The sequence below is a fragment of the Paramacrobiotus metropolitanus genome, unplaced genomic scaffold (assembly GCF_019649055.1).
Source record: "Paramacrobiotus metropolitanus isolate TYO unplaced genomic scaffold, Prichtersi_v1.0 Parri_scaffold0000025, whole genome shotgun sequence".
NCBI classification, from domain to species: Eukaryota; Metazoa; Tardigrada; class Eutardigrada; order Parachela; family Macrobiotidae; genus Paramacrobiotus; species Paramacrobiotus metropolitanus.
The window spans coordinates 1,021,704-1,034,326 of record NW_026570245.1 but is presented as its reverse complement, the minus strand read 5'-3'; the positions used below and the strand labels follow the sequence as shown (position 1 = coordinate 1,034,326).

Below are 12,623 nucleotides of genomic sequence, written 5' to 3'. Positions count from 1 at the left end.
GTCATCACCTAACGTTTTGTTCAATTTTTTTTAATAAACAGTTTTAACAAGGTTACATAGTTTTTTCTGTTCACAAGAATAATTTCACAAAATTCGCCCTGTAAGATGCAAAACTTGGTTCTTTATCTCAGCTGTACTGTTTTGTTTGATCTTCAGTGCATACTGCATAGTGACCGTCTGATAAGTGATAACCATGCATTTATTAACAACGGGACATGTTTTACAATATTTCCAGTGGTCGTAATTATTGTAGAAGATAAAGCGATAATAAAGATTGCAGTCAGACACGCTACTATTCACACAAAAAAGAAACGACATGGCAAAAACATTAGAAGCTTAGAATCTGTTACAAGTGCGCTCCGGTAAGTACAACTGTACAAGCAACTTCTAAGATTAAAGCCAACACATTGCGGAATTTCAACCGATCGTCATTTAACCGTCTAGGCACGCTCCCCTCGGATTCGGCGAGCCAACTGGATGTCCTTGGGCATGATGGTCACACGTTTGGCATGGATGGCGCACAAGTTGGTGTCTTCGAACAGGCCCACGAGATAAGCCTCCGCTGCTTCCTGTAAACAGTAAACCCCAATTGATTATGCAACGCATCCCAGTGATCCCACAAACAAACTGAACACCAGTACAGTTAACTTTAATCAATTTGTATGATAAATCACTCATAAATGAAACGGAAATATTGTACTGCTTGAACCACACACTAATCGTAAGTTCAAATTATTACTGTATGTACAATGTGTACATCAAATTATTTCAGTACCACATTATTCTTGTCGCACAAGACGCACCTGCAGAGCCATGACAGCGGAAGACTGGAATCGGAGATCGGTTTTGAAGTCCTGCGCGATTTCACGGACCAGGCGCTGGAACGGCAGTTTACGGATCAGCAGCTCCGTGGACTTCTGGTACCGACGGATTTCTCGGAGGGCCACGGTGCCAGGACGATAGCGATGGGGCTTCTTCACACCTCCGGTGGCTGGCGCGGATTTGCGAGCAGCTTTGGTGGCTAACTGTTTGCGCGGAGCTTTGCCTCCCGTCGACTTACGAGCGGTCTGCTTTGTTCGGGCCATTGCGATACGTTTGACAACTGATTAACAAATAACAATTAACGAAAAATGCGGCTGACACGTAAATTTAACTACAGAAAAGTGGAAATCAAATTCGGAGCTTACGGTCAACGTAACAAACTTTCAACTGATGACAAAACTCGAGGATGTTCAAGTTTTATAGGCCGCGAAAAGCTGCCGAAGGCAGGCTTGATAGCCATGCCATGATTGGCCGATTAATATTTCAGTGGGCGGAGAAAGTGATCTTTAATGAATCGATCTTTGTTTGTTTTGTTAAAATTTTTACGTTTTTTTGTTATAAAACTTCGGCAGTAATGTAACGATTTGGCGTATTTTGAAATACGTACCGTTTTGAGCACAATTCTTCTATTGGTTACAGAAAAACGGAAACGAAGTCTTTGGAAATTGAAAATCTTTGAGGTGAAAACTTTGAAGCTAGAAACAATACGAGTAGTTTTGTTATTTGGGCGGCAAGAGTGGGCGGGGACAATTACGACTACGTCATCAATTCTCGCTCTCCCGGGGCGCGAACGTTACCTTGACAATTTCCTTCTCATTTTTTGAGTTTTCTAGTGTATGCTTTACTTCTTGAATCTTGAGGATTTTAATTTCTTCAAAATTTTTTCCACATTTTCATTTCTCTCACGAAGAAATAAAAGGCATTATACGTAGCAACGCTTTGTCGCTTTATAAAAAAACATTTTGTGATTTCTTGTTACTCCCGGTCCACCCCTAGGTTGTCCAGCTAATGAGATAAGCCGCTAAAAACCGTAGGCTAGGATTGGTTGACTGCTTCCATTGACCAACCCCTTCAAATGCTCGCCTTTTTCGTGAGCAACTGAGCATCGTATAAAAGCCCAACGATCGCCGCAGGTTTTCGATCTTTTTCTTTAGAATCGCTTGGATATCTGAAAGCTATTTTCAGTCTTCCTTACGTTATTATTTAAGCGTAAAAGTTTTCAATTTTTACTTTTAAGCATCATGACTGGACGCGGAAAAGGAGGCAAGGGACTCGGGAAAGGTGAGCGAACTGGTTTAAAATTGTGCTGTAATTACTTAAGTATGCCGTATGCTTTCATTTTATATCACCAGTAATTAATAATTTGTATTAATTAGCAGTTAAACAGCTTAAACTTAAAGTCTTAATTCAGTTAATTGACTCTTATTTAGCGAATCTGCAATAATTATGTTTTAAGTGACTTCGCAAGACTTAGCCTTAGTCTAATTTGTAACAATAAGAATATTCACTCAATATTGCGGATTGCCATTCGTTTATACCTAACAATTACTAGCGACGTCCTATGTGAAGTATTCTGTTTTTAAGTAATCTGATGAGAAAAACAACGATATGCTGCATCATATGCAATACTGCTAAGTTTGTACCTTCACCTTTGTAATCACCTTCACCTTCGTAAACAGTAAGTTAGTGAGCTAAATGTAACAGGTTCCTTGCGATTATTACAGGAGGCGCCAAGCGTCACCGAAAGGTGCTCCGTGATAACATCCAGGGCATCACGAAGCCAGCCATCCGCCGTTTGGCCCGTCGCGGTGGTGTCAAGCGTATTTCCGGTCTCATCTACGAAGAGACCCGTGGCGTCCTGAAAGTGTTCTTGGAGAACGTCATTCGCGATGCGGTCACCTACACCGAGCACGCCAAGAGAAAGACCGTCACCGCCATGGACGTTGTCTACGCGCTCAAACGCCAGGGAAGAACCCTCTACGGATTTGGTCTCTAATAAGATACTTAGATCTTTATTTGTACTGTATTTGCACAGCAGTTGTTGATTGTCTTACGTGCAGTAGTATTTGCAGTTTGTACAGATCAAGTTACCCACCTATGATTGCGGTCGATCGTAATGTTATCATTTAGTGTATTGTTTATTGTCGTTGAATTTTTGCAAGATGAATGGAAGCAAAATCAGTTAAACCGTGAAATGTGTGGAATCAATAAAAGGGAAAAAAATTGAAATGGTGTTTTATCACCTGTAAGTGTACGGTACTCCTTATTTCTCAACTTGTTAGCAAACAAAAAAGCAACAGCTCACAATTACTAGTTGTCAGGTGTTCACATCCGGCAAGCCATAAAGCCACAAATTTAATAATTACCAATTTACCACTAAGCAGATTTTCCGGAAGAGTGGTTATCTGTCAACAGTCTCAACACTGAAAATCGATGAATCGGTTTTGAACTTTCTGTTATGTGGTGTGATAACAGATAAGCGGAAGCCTACAATTTTAAAATTGTTTCTAGTTGACATACATAGTCGTTACGTATCTTCCAGTATCCTTTTGATGTGCTGACAAACACAAAATGTTTTTTCTGCAGCAATAAGGTCGCTATGAGCTTCTTGAATGAACAATCACACGGGTGTCCCTAAAAGGCCTAAATGTCCATTCCGCCGGGCGTTGATTCAGTCCAGCTCAGGTATGCCGGCTTCCGCCAGGGATAAACCGAAGAATATAATGCCTGTACAGAGTGCAGAGTATGGCAAACGTACCACCGGAATATTTGCAGCAGTATCAGCTATCAACAACAGCAGAGAAATGTGCATTGTGCAGTATTTAAACGGTAAAGCACGTAAAAACGTTCAGTTGTAATAAGCTTTCATGAAAATTCTTCGATCTTTTCTCAGTTTTCTGTTCTTTGGGGTAGTGTTTACTTTTAGTAGTACTGTTTAGTTTTACTGTTTTGACCTACAAGTTACCTGGTTAGTCTTGGTATGTCGTTGATTGTGGACTGAATGACTCATGACTCAGATGACTGTCCTAAATTTTAAAATTTAATTCGATTTCAGTTTCTAAGTTTAGCGTTAAATAAAGCCGTAAACTGCATTTTCTACGGCTTTCTTGGCTTGCAGGTGGACTACGGGCCTACGGCGAACCAATAAACCAATGCATATCACATTCCCGCGGTATTTCATTGCGTTTTACATTCAAACTCCGTAAACTGAAAACTGTTAGTGCTGACAATGAACACTGTGACGCCGAAGCGCACAAAAAAAACAATGAAGTTCTACACTCAAGATTCGTATTTAGTATGTACAATGCACATCAACAAAGCCAATAATTCATTCAACGGAAAACAACAATCGATCGACTAACAACTTCCGGTTATGAAATTCAAACCTCCTGGGAGACTCCTTCGGCAGCGACTGGCTTCTTGGCCTTGCCTCCAGCTGGTCTGGGCTTGGCTTCCGCCTGCGTCTCCTGCGGACCACCAGCAGTCTTCTTCGGCAAAAGCGTCGGAGCGATGTTGGGCAAGACACCTCCCTGGGCGATGGTCACTCCGGACAGCAACTTGTTCAACTGCAATGTTAAAAACAGACCTTTAAACAAAGCAAAGCCCAAACGAATGAAACAATTGGAAAATTCATTTTCACTTTCATATTTAATATTCGGTTACATATTAATACTTAATTTAGAGTTAATTACTATGGCTTCGGCTATAAACAATGAAAAATATTTTTAAAATCAAGAAGCTTTAACAATCTTCATAGCTGCAAAGTGCAAAGCAAAAACTAAGCGTTGCTTTTACGGTTTTACCTCTTCGTCGTTGCGGATGGCGAGCTGGAGATGACGCGGAATGATGCGAGTCTTCTTGTTGTCACGCGCGGCATTGCCTGCCAACTCCAGAACTTCGGCAGCCAGATACTCCAGGACAGCGGCCAGGTAAACGGGAGCACCAGCGCCGATGCGCTCGCCGTAGTTGCCCTTGCGCAACATACGATGGATACGGCCCACGGGGAACTGCAGTCCAGCGCGGCTGGATCGGGACTTGGCCTTTCCCTTGACTTTGCCTCCTTTACCACGTCCAGTCATGATGAACTAAACACTGATAAATAACTCACAAAACTGATAAAAGTATCAAACACTTAGCACTTGGAAAGTTGGAAACAACGTAAAGTTCGAATACGAAATTTATGAACTAGTCGACGATGCGTTGGTAAAGTTTTTATAGCCGTTCGCCAAAATGTGAGTCCGCCTTTTCGATAAAACCGACCAATAAACGCGACGTTAACTTCGGAATATCTCTGTGACGTCACGAGATCGGGGAACGCAGTGATTGGCCCACGCCAAAGAACTTCTAACCAAGGCTATTTGCGCAAGGATTAAAAGGCGTGGCTATCAGTTTGGTGATTGTAATGGCCTTGGTATAAAGGCTTCCCGCTAGTGCGCCACATCTTCAGTTGAGAATTTCGGAGACAGCATTTTCTAACTTTGGTCAAACCGACGCAAAGTTCTAATAAGTAATTCATTGTTTTCGCTCGCTTTTGATTGTGTGTTTGATTGAATCTGGTTAGTAAATCGCCATCACAATGCCTCCCAAGCCAAGTGGAAAAGCTGTGAAGAAATCTGGAAAGGCCCAAAAAGCAATCCGCAATCCTGATGCCAAGAAGCGCAAGAAGAGGTACGCGATTGCAGAATTTGCATTTATTAATTATTATTATTGAGTAATTTGCAGTTAAGTACTAATGCTTTCGTATGTTAGCACAACTTGCTACTGTAATCTCGCACTGCATTCTTAACAATTTTGCATTTTTAACAACTAGTTTACATATTTTTTGTTTATTTGTTAGGAAGGAATCGTACTCCGTGTACATCTACAAGGTGCTGAAACAAGTGCACCCGGACACTGGCGTTTCCTCCAAAGCGATGGCCATCATGAACTCCTTCGTCAACGACATCTTCGAACGGATCGCCTCGGAAGCCTCGCGTCTGTCGCACTACAACAAGCGCTCCACCATCACTTCCCGCGAAATCCAGACCGCCGTCCGCCTGCTCCTGCCCGGAGAACTGGCCAAACACGCCGTCTCCGAAGGAACCAAAGCCGTTACCAAGTATACCAGTGCCAACAAGTAGAACTCTGATCTGAATCTCGAATTTCTCAATCTTCCGTTGAGCTTTACTGCTGGTTTGAATTGTTACGAAGTACTTGTTTTGCTTATAGTGAACGTGTTATCATTGTTCGCCTGTCACTGTCAGTGAGAAATTTGGAATGTACAGAACTTAAAATTGCATTTGTTTTTGCTGTCTTGTTAAATTAGAAATCGGCACTCAGCAGCAAAGAGTGAGCTTACGATCAAATTGAATTAAATACTGGCTGACGAATGCATTGGTTTTGTACGGTGTAAAATCGTTTCCGAGGGAGAGCATTAAACATAAAATAACAATAAATGTAATTATTTCTCAACAACAGTCTACTATCAATATTTTGCACAGCTGCAAACAAACGTACGAGTAGTTGAGAAAGATTTCCGTATGGTATGTACTATGTACACACTGTATAAGCAGCCAGCAGGTAAATACAGCACTATTATTTTATAAAATTTATATTGCCCGAGTAGGCCTCAGTAGGGTATGTTTCCCGTGGCTGTCGTTCACGGTCAACTGCATTATGCATGACATTGTGGTCCCGACTCCCGACATAATCAGGACTCAGAAAAGCTCGCTGTTGGGCGGGAATCGTCAGGAACGGAACCTTCGCAAATGTCGGGAAAGTCTCGTTCCCGTCTTTGGGCGAGATGACACGGAAGTTCGGTAAAAAATAGCTTAAAACCAAAACAAAAATTCGCGAAAAATACAGCGAATTTTTTAAATCTGCAGTTCAACTTGTTTCTTGGTTAGGAAACAAGTTTTTTTTTTAAAAATTGCACAGGGATTGCACAGGGGTCTCGCGAAGGGCCTGGGAACAACCGAAGTAGTTAGTAGTTACCGAACAATGCACTACAATTAATAAGCAGTAAAAAGTTCAAAACTTTTGGTGCAAAAATTCTGCTAGCAAACATTATTTAAAGTTTTTTCAAATTTGTCGGGACTTTTTTGGTCGTGGGGAACGTGGACGGGTGAACGGGAAAGATCGGCGCCGGTTGGCACTTCCGAAGATTGAGCTGTCCGGCCAACATGCCCACTACCGCTGCATAGTTCTTTGGTGCTCAACGTAATTTGTGCGTAATTTATGATTACGTCAAAAATCAGGAAACTGCAAACGATCAACGTGACACACTGACAACGACAACGTCCAGCATTTCTAATATATTTTTAATATTTCTACGAATGAAATAATTGTCAATTGTGACATCTTACAATCATTTAAAGCAGAAATATTGTAGCAATAAGTACGATTTGCGCCGTAAAATAAGTAAGTACACAAGTAAAAGTCGGGAATGCAGAATAATATTATTATTTCGTTTGGTAATGACCACTTCATAGACTAAAAATAGAATTATTTCTGCAACCTGTAACAAGAATTATTTTTTCTGTAACGTGACCCGGTTGTTCCTGAACTCAATGTCAGTCTGGTCACTTTGTCAGGTTTATTATTATGATGATTTATCCACCCAACCGGCGCACCTTCGGACAGCGGAAGAGAACAGCACTTGGCAAATGGTTCGGCGCGCTGTTGAACTGATACCGAAAACTATCGTAGTTCGCTAATCTGTCGACTGGTACTTTTGGATTTTGAGGTGAATTACCTGATAATCAGTTTTTCTTGAAGCTAATTATGAAATTGAATGCCTCTATCAATTGGCTATCTGCGCGAAATATGTAACTAACCACAGGTTATCTACGGCGCGATATCTGCCGCGTTACAGCAGCTGGCAGCTGATTTTATGTAACATGATTATCGGCGATTGCCTTGTTGTCATCAGCAGTCGCGACCCAGTGGCCAAATGATGGCAGACGCGTGTTGTTTTCCTTACGTCAGTTTCATTGTGCTGAAGTTAACGATTTCTCTTCCACAAAGTTTAGAATTACGGTTGTGACTGTGAGTGCCTTCCGCTGCCGAAGAACTGATAAGGAGAGAACTGCGTTTTGCATAGCATTTGGACATTGGTCTCGCTTTGGAAACTGCCGTCAGTAAGACGTATATTCTATATATAATATAGGGGACTATTGCAACTCCGGAAAGAGTAAGTTTTTATGGTTCAAACTTATGTTTTACGGCTTTTGTCATAAAAAGTGAATGCTGACGGACAGCAGCTAACTGGCTGCTGCTAAATGATGAATTTAGTTTTTCTCTAAAAGGTTTACTGCGTTTTTTCAGCTTGTGTAATCCAAATTTGTTAGATGTTTAAAAACGATTTAATATTAATTACGGTATTCGCATGACATACGTGATTTGCTCACTGAAAAAAACGCTTTGTTTATGCAGTAAGATACGTCTAAACTAAAATACAGATTTATGTTAATTTATCCGTCTTCTTTTCCGTTGAAGGCATAAAAGTCTGCTCACTTGGACACGATGGCCTTGCATAATGACCGATTGAACGCGAATTTTCCAGTGGCGTCGAATGGCCACTACGTACCCAGACGCGACGATTCACCTGTTGCGTCGGCCAACAAGGCGCCGGTGAACGGTAGTCCGAGTCAGGCTGGTTTCGTCCGTCTAGCTGATAACAGTGCTGCCGATGAACGTCGAAATCAGTCGCCCATGCCCGCGCTTGGAGTCGGTCAGAAAGCGATGACGGATGATAGTGTCACCCATACGAAGGTGGATATGATTGCGCCGACGGTGGTTATCACGGGACCGGTCAGCACACTGACGACCGATTCCCAGGATGGAGGACAGGATGCGGGATCACCGCGGTCCACTGTCCAGGGAGATTTCCCACCGAAAACCTTGACGGCTTCGTACACAGTTACCGCGTCCGTTGTGCAAAGCCAGTTCGAAAGCTGGGACAATAAAAAATATACAGTATGTTTTTTATATATTGTCAATATAAATATAGCTACATACATTGCAGTACATTTTGCATAAGGATTTCTAATGAGCTATTGAGCATTTAACCCAAGAATTTTTCTGTTTGAGTGAGAATATACATGTACAATATGATGTGCTATGCCTGATATTACCATGAACTTATATACATATTACCTAATTGCAGATTGACTATAATATCTGCACGTAATTATTAAAGATACTTCTATTTCAAATGTGCAGTAGTAAATGCTGCTGAGAGCTGACTGAAAATTCCGAAATTCATCTTGGTTAACTAAGACAAAATTTGATTTTTCTGTTAATTGCTGTTGTTATCTCACAGTGTGCTGGCCTTGGCTCGTTTGTTAACGGATAGCAATCATTTACCTAAACAGCATTTTTGGAATTCAAATTATTCAGCCATTGGGTCATGTGAAATGATGTAATGTGTATAAGCTTAATCCCTTTAAGTATTGCGGTATTTCAGTTTGAATACTTTGTACTTTCCGATTTTCGAATACTTTTAGGCAAATTATTTTGCAGACGTATATGGTTGCGGTCAAGGTGCAACCTCCACCAAATCCGATAGGATTCTCTAATGGGTATCAGTCTGCTTCCCGGCAGTTTGGAGGAGTGCAAACAGCGTATAATGGCCGCAGTACTAACCCGTTTCTTAACCCGTCGGGTGGATCGGGATTTACGTCGCCACATCGGCAAAATCCGAATGGTTTGACCAGTAAGAATGCCGGAGGCGGCCAATTGGTTCAGTCCTGGACAGTTTCGCATCGATACGCCGAGTTCAGCCAGTTATACGATGTGGTAAGTCAAATGTGGGGAATAATTTAATCTTTATATTCATACCGTCTTACCATACAAAATTTAGTTATGCTTGGTTTTTATGGACTTGGACTTAATCTTATTGTAGCTTAAAAAACAGTATCCGGATGCCGCCTTAAAGCTCCCAGGGAAGCGACTTTTGCGCAACAATTTCGATCCGGTGTTCATTGAACATCGTCGCCAGGGATTAGACAATTTCGTCCAGGCTTTGGTGCGAGACGAGCGTCTGCTGCATCAGTAAGTTCCGAGAGATAAAACTGTCTTTAGTTGTCGATTATTTCGAATGTTTTCCATTGATTTGCTAAGTGATTGGACTTTGGTGTTGTTGTACTGTCGACCAACTGAATTTTACCTTATGCATATAAAACCTCAGTTTAGATTAAGGTGCATTGTGAACTTCTTTCTAGTTTGAGATAAGCTGATGGAAAATTCTGATTCCAGTTTTATTATTCGCTCAAAGATTTCTCTTGATTACTTAGTGCTGACCTTGAATTTCTTATATGTTTTTTTTAGCTTTGCATTGTTATCCAGTGTCATTGTAATTCGTTGTTTTCTTCACGAAACTTTTACGAAAATATTTATAGGGAAAGCACGAGCTTGGCCAGTTGCATTTAACTTGTTTCCTTAACAGTGAACGCAGTTTGGAATTTCTCCAGTTGGTCTATCTTCCACTTCCGGCTACCAGGCCGGAAACACCTGCTGTAGCGACATCCCAACTTGATTATCGCAGTGTGACGCCATCGCCTGACCCTTCCAACAGGATGTTCAATTTTTATGGCAGGGTATGGACTTGAGCTGTATGACACAATTATTTGTTGACCATTTTGGTGCTTTTCGTGGGACTGCTTGAAATGGATGCTGACGAACTGTGATTAACTTATCACCTTCGTTTCATTTACAGGCAAAGCCGCTCAACGGGCAAAATATGGTTGACAAAATTAGTGCGGTACCGGAAGCGAACGGAAAATCAGCGGATGATATTAATTTAGGTCCCTCGGAACGAAAAACGTAAGGCAGATGCTGACCCGTCTGGTCGTTATCGGGTAGACGCAGCTTATCGTGCTTGGTTTCTTATGTTCGCAGAATGACACCGAAAGATTTCGATTTCCTAAAGGTTATTGGTAAAGGAAGTTTTGGAAAGGTACTAGTACTTCAACGCTTTCACACTCTGTCTTGAATTGCTTTAATGTTTGTAGTAATCTTTGGGTTTAATAACGTTGCTAACATCTTTTCGCTTGGTAGTAATGGATTTTTCGCTTCAGGTTCTTTTAGCACGGCATCGTGCTGAAGACAAATTGTACGCCGTAAAAGTTCTACAAAAACAACAGATTCGAAAAAACAACGAAGTTCGGCATATCATGAGTGAACGCAACGTGAGTAACTTCGCTGCTGAGTAACATCAATTTCGTGACTGCCAGAGAATTTCCTGATGGTTGACGGCTCTTTGTCTTCTTCGCAGATTTTGCTGAAAAATGTGCAGCATCCTTTCTTAGTCGGGCTCCACTTTTCGTTTCAAACACCGGATAAGCTGTATTTCGTTCTGGATTATGTTAATGGTGGAGAGGTAAGGGAGTGGTAATAACTAGTTGCAGTTTCGCTTTTGTGTAGTATTGCAAGAAGAATACCGTTATTTACTGATTCTGATTGTTTTGTTTTCATTTCGTTATTTCTGAATGGTGGTTTCTACTTACAGTTGTTCCACCATTTGCAACGTGAGCGCTACTTTTCTGAGCCGCGAGCCCGTTTCTACTCCGCGGAAATCGCGTCCGCTTTGGGCTACCTGCATTCACTAGGAATAATTTACCGGGATCTGAAACCAGAAAATTTGTTGTTGGATTCTGAGGTTAGTATCATTCTTCCTGCTGATGTTTGTAGATGTACTTATGAGTATTTCATTAGGGTCACATCCGTCTGACAGATTTCGGATTGTGCAAAGAAGGCATATCCATGCAGGGAACAACTAGTACATTTTGCGGCACCCCAGAGTATTTGGCTCCGGAAATTCTCCGCAAACAACCATATACCAGCGTTGTAGACTGGTGGTGCTTGGGTGCTGTATTGTACGAAATGCTCTACGGATTGGTAAGTGTTGCGACCATGAACTGAATAGTTTATAAAGATACTTTATTTCATTTTTCGGTTTTTGTAGCCTCCATTTTACAGCCGTGATACGGCAGAAATGTATGATAGTATTCTGCATAAACCGCTACGCTTACGCAGCAATGTATCCGAAACGGTGCGGGACTTGCTGGAACATTTACTGCAGAAAGATCCGCGTTTCCGGTTGGGATACCATGCCGATGTCGAAGAAGTGACTGCCCATGCTTTCTTTCGGCCGGTCGATTGGCAGCTGCTGCTTCAAAAGAAAATTCGTCCGCCATATAATCCAAATGTGGTACGTTACCTTAACGTTTTCTTGGCGGAAATTTCATGTATTAAAATACTGTGTCGAATATCTGCAGACCAGCAGTTACGATTTGCGACATATTGATCCCGAATTCACTCAGGAGCCGATTCCGAATTCGGTGGTGGGTGGTGTTACCAGTCACGGTGTGAGAGCCGGTCGAATGCCGGGAGCACAACATCGTGATGGTCATGGGGATCGTTTAGCAGTGGGCGTGGGTGCCATGGGAATGCCCAGCATGGAGCAGGATAATGCGTTTTTGGGATTTACCTACGTTTCGCCTGGCCTCGCTGCTGGGCTACCAACTGATGTTTCACGACCCGAATTTCATTAAACCAGTGTATTTTCATACCGTGTGTAATTTGGTCCGGTGCTGCATGCTATCATTCTTCACTGGTGATCTTCGAAACCGGCAATAATAAACTGCACACTTGGAGATTGTTTTTTTTTATTTCGCCCTGTTATTGGTAAAAGTTGTGAATAGCGCCGGAGATTGTTGGCATTTTACGCGATTAAATAGAACTAGAGTGATTAATATATAAGTAATAATATTTACGATAGTATTCGTTAACCGATTCGCATATTTGGCACTTATGCACTC

At 41.7% G+C, this 12,623-nt stretch overlaps 5 protein-coding genes across 7 annotated transcripts; 3 read left to right on the top strand and 2 right to left on the bottom strand.

The window, feature by feature from the left end:
* Positions 1 to 165: 165 nt before the first annotated feature.
* Positions 166 to 1,219, bottom strand: LOC129587512 (histone H3). Its single transcript, XM_055481305.1, has 2 exons — positions 804 to 1,219; positions 166 to 569 (listed from the first exon to the last, which is right to left on the bottom strand). The coding sequence occupies exons 1-2, from the start codon at positions 1,083 to 1,085 to the stop codon at positions 441 to 443; spliced, it is 411 nt and encodes a 136-aa protein (XP_055337280.1). The 5' UTR covers positions 1,086 to 1,219; the 3' UTR covers positions 166 to 440.
* A 727-nt stretch (positions 1,220 to 1,946) lies between these two features.
* Positions 1,947 to 3,037, top strand: LOC129587516 (histone H4). Its single transcript, XM_055481309.1, has 2 exons — positions 1,947 to 2,103; positions 2,547 to 3,037. The coding sequence occupies exons 1-2, from the start codon at positions 2,064 to 2,066 to the stop codon at positions 2,816 to 2,818; spliced, it is 312 nt and encodes a 103-aa protein (XP_055337284.1). The 5' UTR covers positions 1,947 to 2,063; the 3' UTR covers positions 2,819 to 3,037.
* Positions 3,038 to 3,981: 944 nt separating this feature from the next.
* On the bottom strand, positions 3,982 to 5,016 carry LOC129587509 (histone H2A-like). The gene is made up of 2 exons (XM_055481301.1): positions 4,626 to 5,016; positions 3,982 to 4,388 (listed from the first exon to the last, which is right to left on the bottom strand). The coding sequence occupies exons 1-2, from the start codon at positions 4,899 to 4,901 to the stop codon at positions 4,203 to 4,205; spliced, it is 462 nt and encodes a 153-aa protein (XP_055337276.1). The 5' UTR covers positions 4,902 to 5,016; the 3' UTR covers positions 3,982 to 4,202.
* A 253-nt stretch (positions 5,017 to 5,269) lies between these two features.
* LOC129587514 (histone H2B-like) lies at positions 5,270 to 6,193 on the top strand. The gene is made up of 2 exons (XM_055481307.1): positions 5,270 to 5,490; positions 5,660 to 6,193. Exons 1-2 carry the CDS (start codon positions 5,399 to 5,401, stop codon positions 5,940 to 5,942), a joined length of 375 nt encoding a protein of 124 aa, XP_055337282.1. The 5' UTR covers positions 5,270 to 5,398; the 3' UTR covers positions 5,943 to 6,193.
* Positions 6,194 to 7,543: 1,350 nt separating this feature from the next.
* On the top strand, positions 7,544 to 12,553 carry LOC129587493 (serine/threonine-protein kinase Sgk1-like). Of its 3 annotated transcripts, none has more exons than XM_055481279.1 (13): positions 7,544 to 7,936; positions 8,299 to 8,778; positions 9,325 to 9,600; positions 9,707 to 9,855; positions 10,250 to 10,400; positions 10,520 to 10,626; positions 10,702 to 10,759; positions 10,881 to 10,991; positions 11,078 to 11,182; positions 11,312 to 11,461; positions 11,518 to 11,700; positions 11,768 to 12,013; positions 12,081 to 12,553. In XM_055481279.1, the coding sequence occupies exons 2-13, from the start codon at positions 8,326 to 8,328 to the stop codon at positions 12,354 to 12,356; spliced, it is 2,265 nt and encodes a 754-aa protein (XP_055337254.1). In that variant the 5' UTR covers positions 7,544 to 7,936; positions 8,299 to 8,325; the 3' UTR covers positions 12,357 to 12,553. The 3 variants fall into 3 exon arrangements, with proteins under 3 accessions (XP_055337254.1, XP_055337252.1, XP_055337253.1); XM_055481277.1 differs by having other exon boundaries at positions 7,545 to 7,993; XM_055481278.1 differs by having other exon boundaries at positions 7,546 to 7,940.
* Positions 12,554 to 12,623: the final 70 nt, after the last annotated feature.

What these genes read in the sequence shown, in the direction of transcription:
- LOC129587516 (XM_055481309.1), top strand. Translation starts at nt 2,064, where the DNA reads ATGACTGGACGCGGAAAAGGAGGCAAGGGACTCGGGAAAG. An exon ending in AGGCAAGGGACTCGGGAAAG is followed by an intron (nt 2,104 to 2,546) that starts GTGAGCGAACTG and finishes CGATTATTACAG; the next exon opens with GAGGCGCCAAGCGTCACCGA.
- LOC129587509 (XM_055481301.1), bottom strand. Translation starts at nt 4,901, where the DNA reads ATGACTGGACGTGGTAAAGGAGGCAAAGTCAAGGGAAAGGCCAAGTCC. An exon ending in CCATCCGCAACGACGAAGAG is followed by an intron (nt 4,389 to 4,625) that starts GTAAAACCGTAA and finishes TTAACATTGCAG; the next exon opens with TTGAACAAGTTGCTGTCCGG.
- LOC129587493 (XM_055481279.1), top strand. Translation starts at nt 8,326, where the DNA reads ATGGCCTTGCATAATGACCGATTGAACGCGAATTTTCCAGTGGCGTCG. An exon ending in TGTTCAATTTTTATGGCAGG is followed by an intron (nt 10,401 to 10,519) that starts GTATGGACTTGA and finishes TTTCATTTACAG; the next exon opens with GCAAAGCCGCTCAACGGGCA. An exon ending in GGTCCCTCGGAACGAAAAAC is followed by an intron (nt 10,627 to 10,701) that starts GTAAGGCAGATG and finishes TTATGTTCGCAG; the next exon opens with AATGACACCGAAAGATTTCG.
- LOC129587512 (XM_055481305.1), bottom strand. Translation starts at nt 1,085, where the DNA reads ATGGCCCGAACAAAGCAGACCGCTCGTAAGTCGACGGGAGGCAAAGCT. An exon ending in CCGCTGTCATGGCTCTGCAG is followed by an intron (nt 570 to 803) that starts GTGCGTCTTGTG and finishes TACTGTTTACAG; the next exon opens with GAAGCAGCGGAGGCTTATCT.
- LOC129587514 (XM_055481307.1), top strand. Translation starts at nt 5,399, where the DNA reads ATGCCTCCCAAGCCAAGTGGAAAAGCTGTGAAGAAATCTGGAAAGGCC. An exon ending in GCCAAGAAGCGCAAGAAGAG is followed by an intron (nt 5,491 to 5,659) that starts GTACGCGATTGC and finishes TTTATTTGTTAG; the next exon opens with GAAGGAATCGTACTCCGTGT.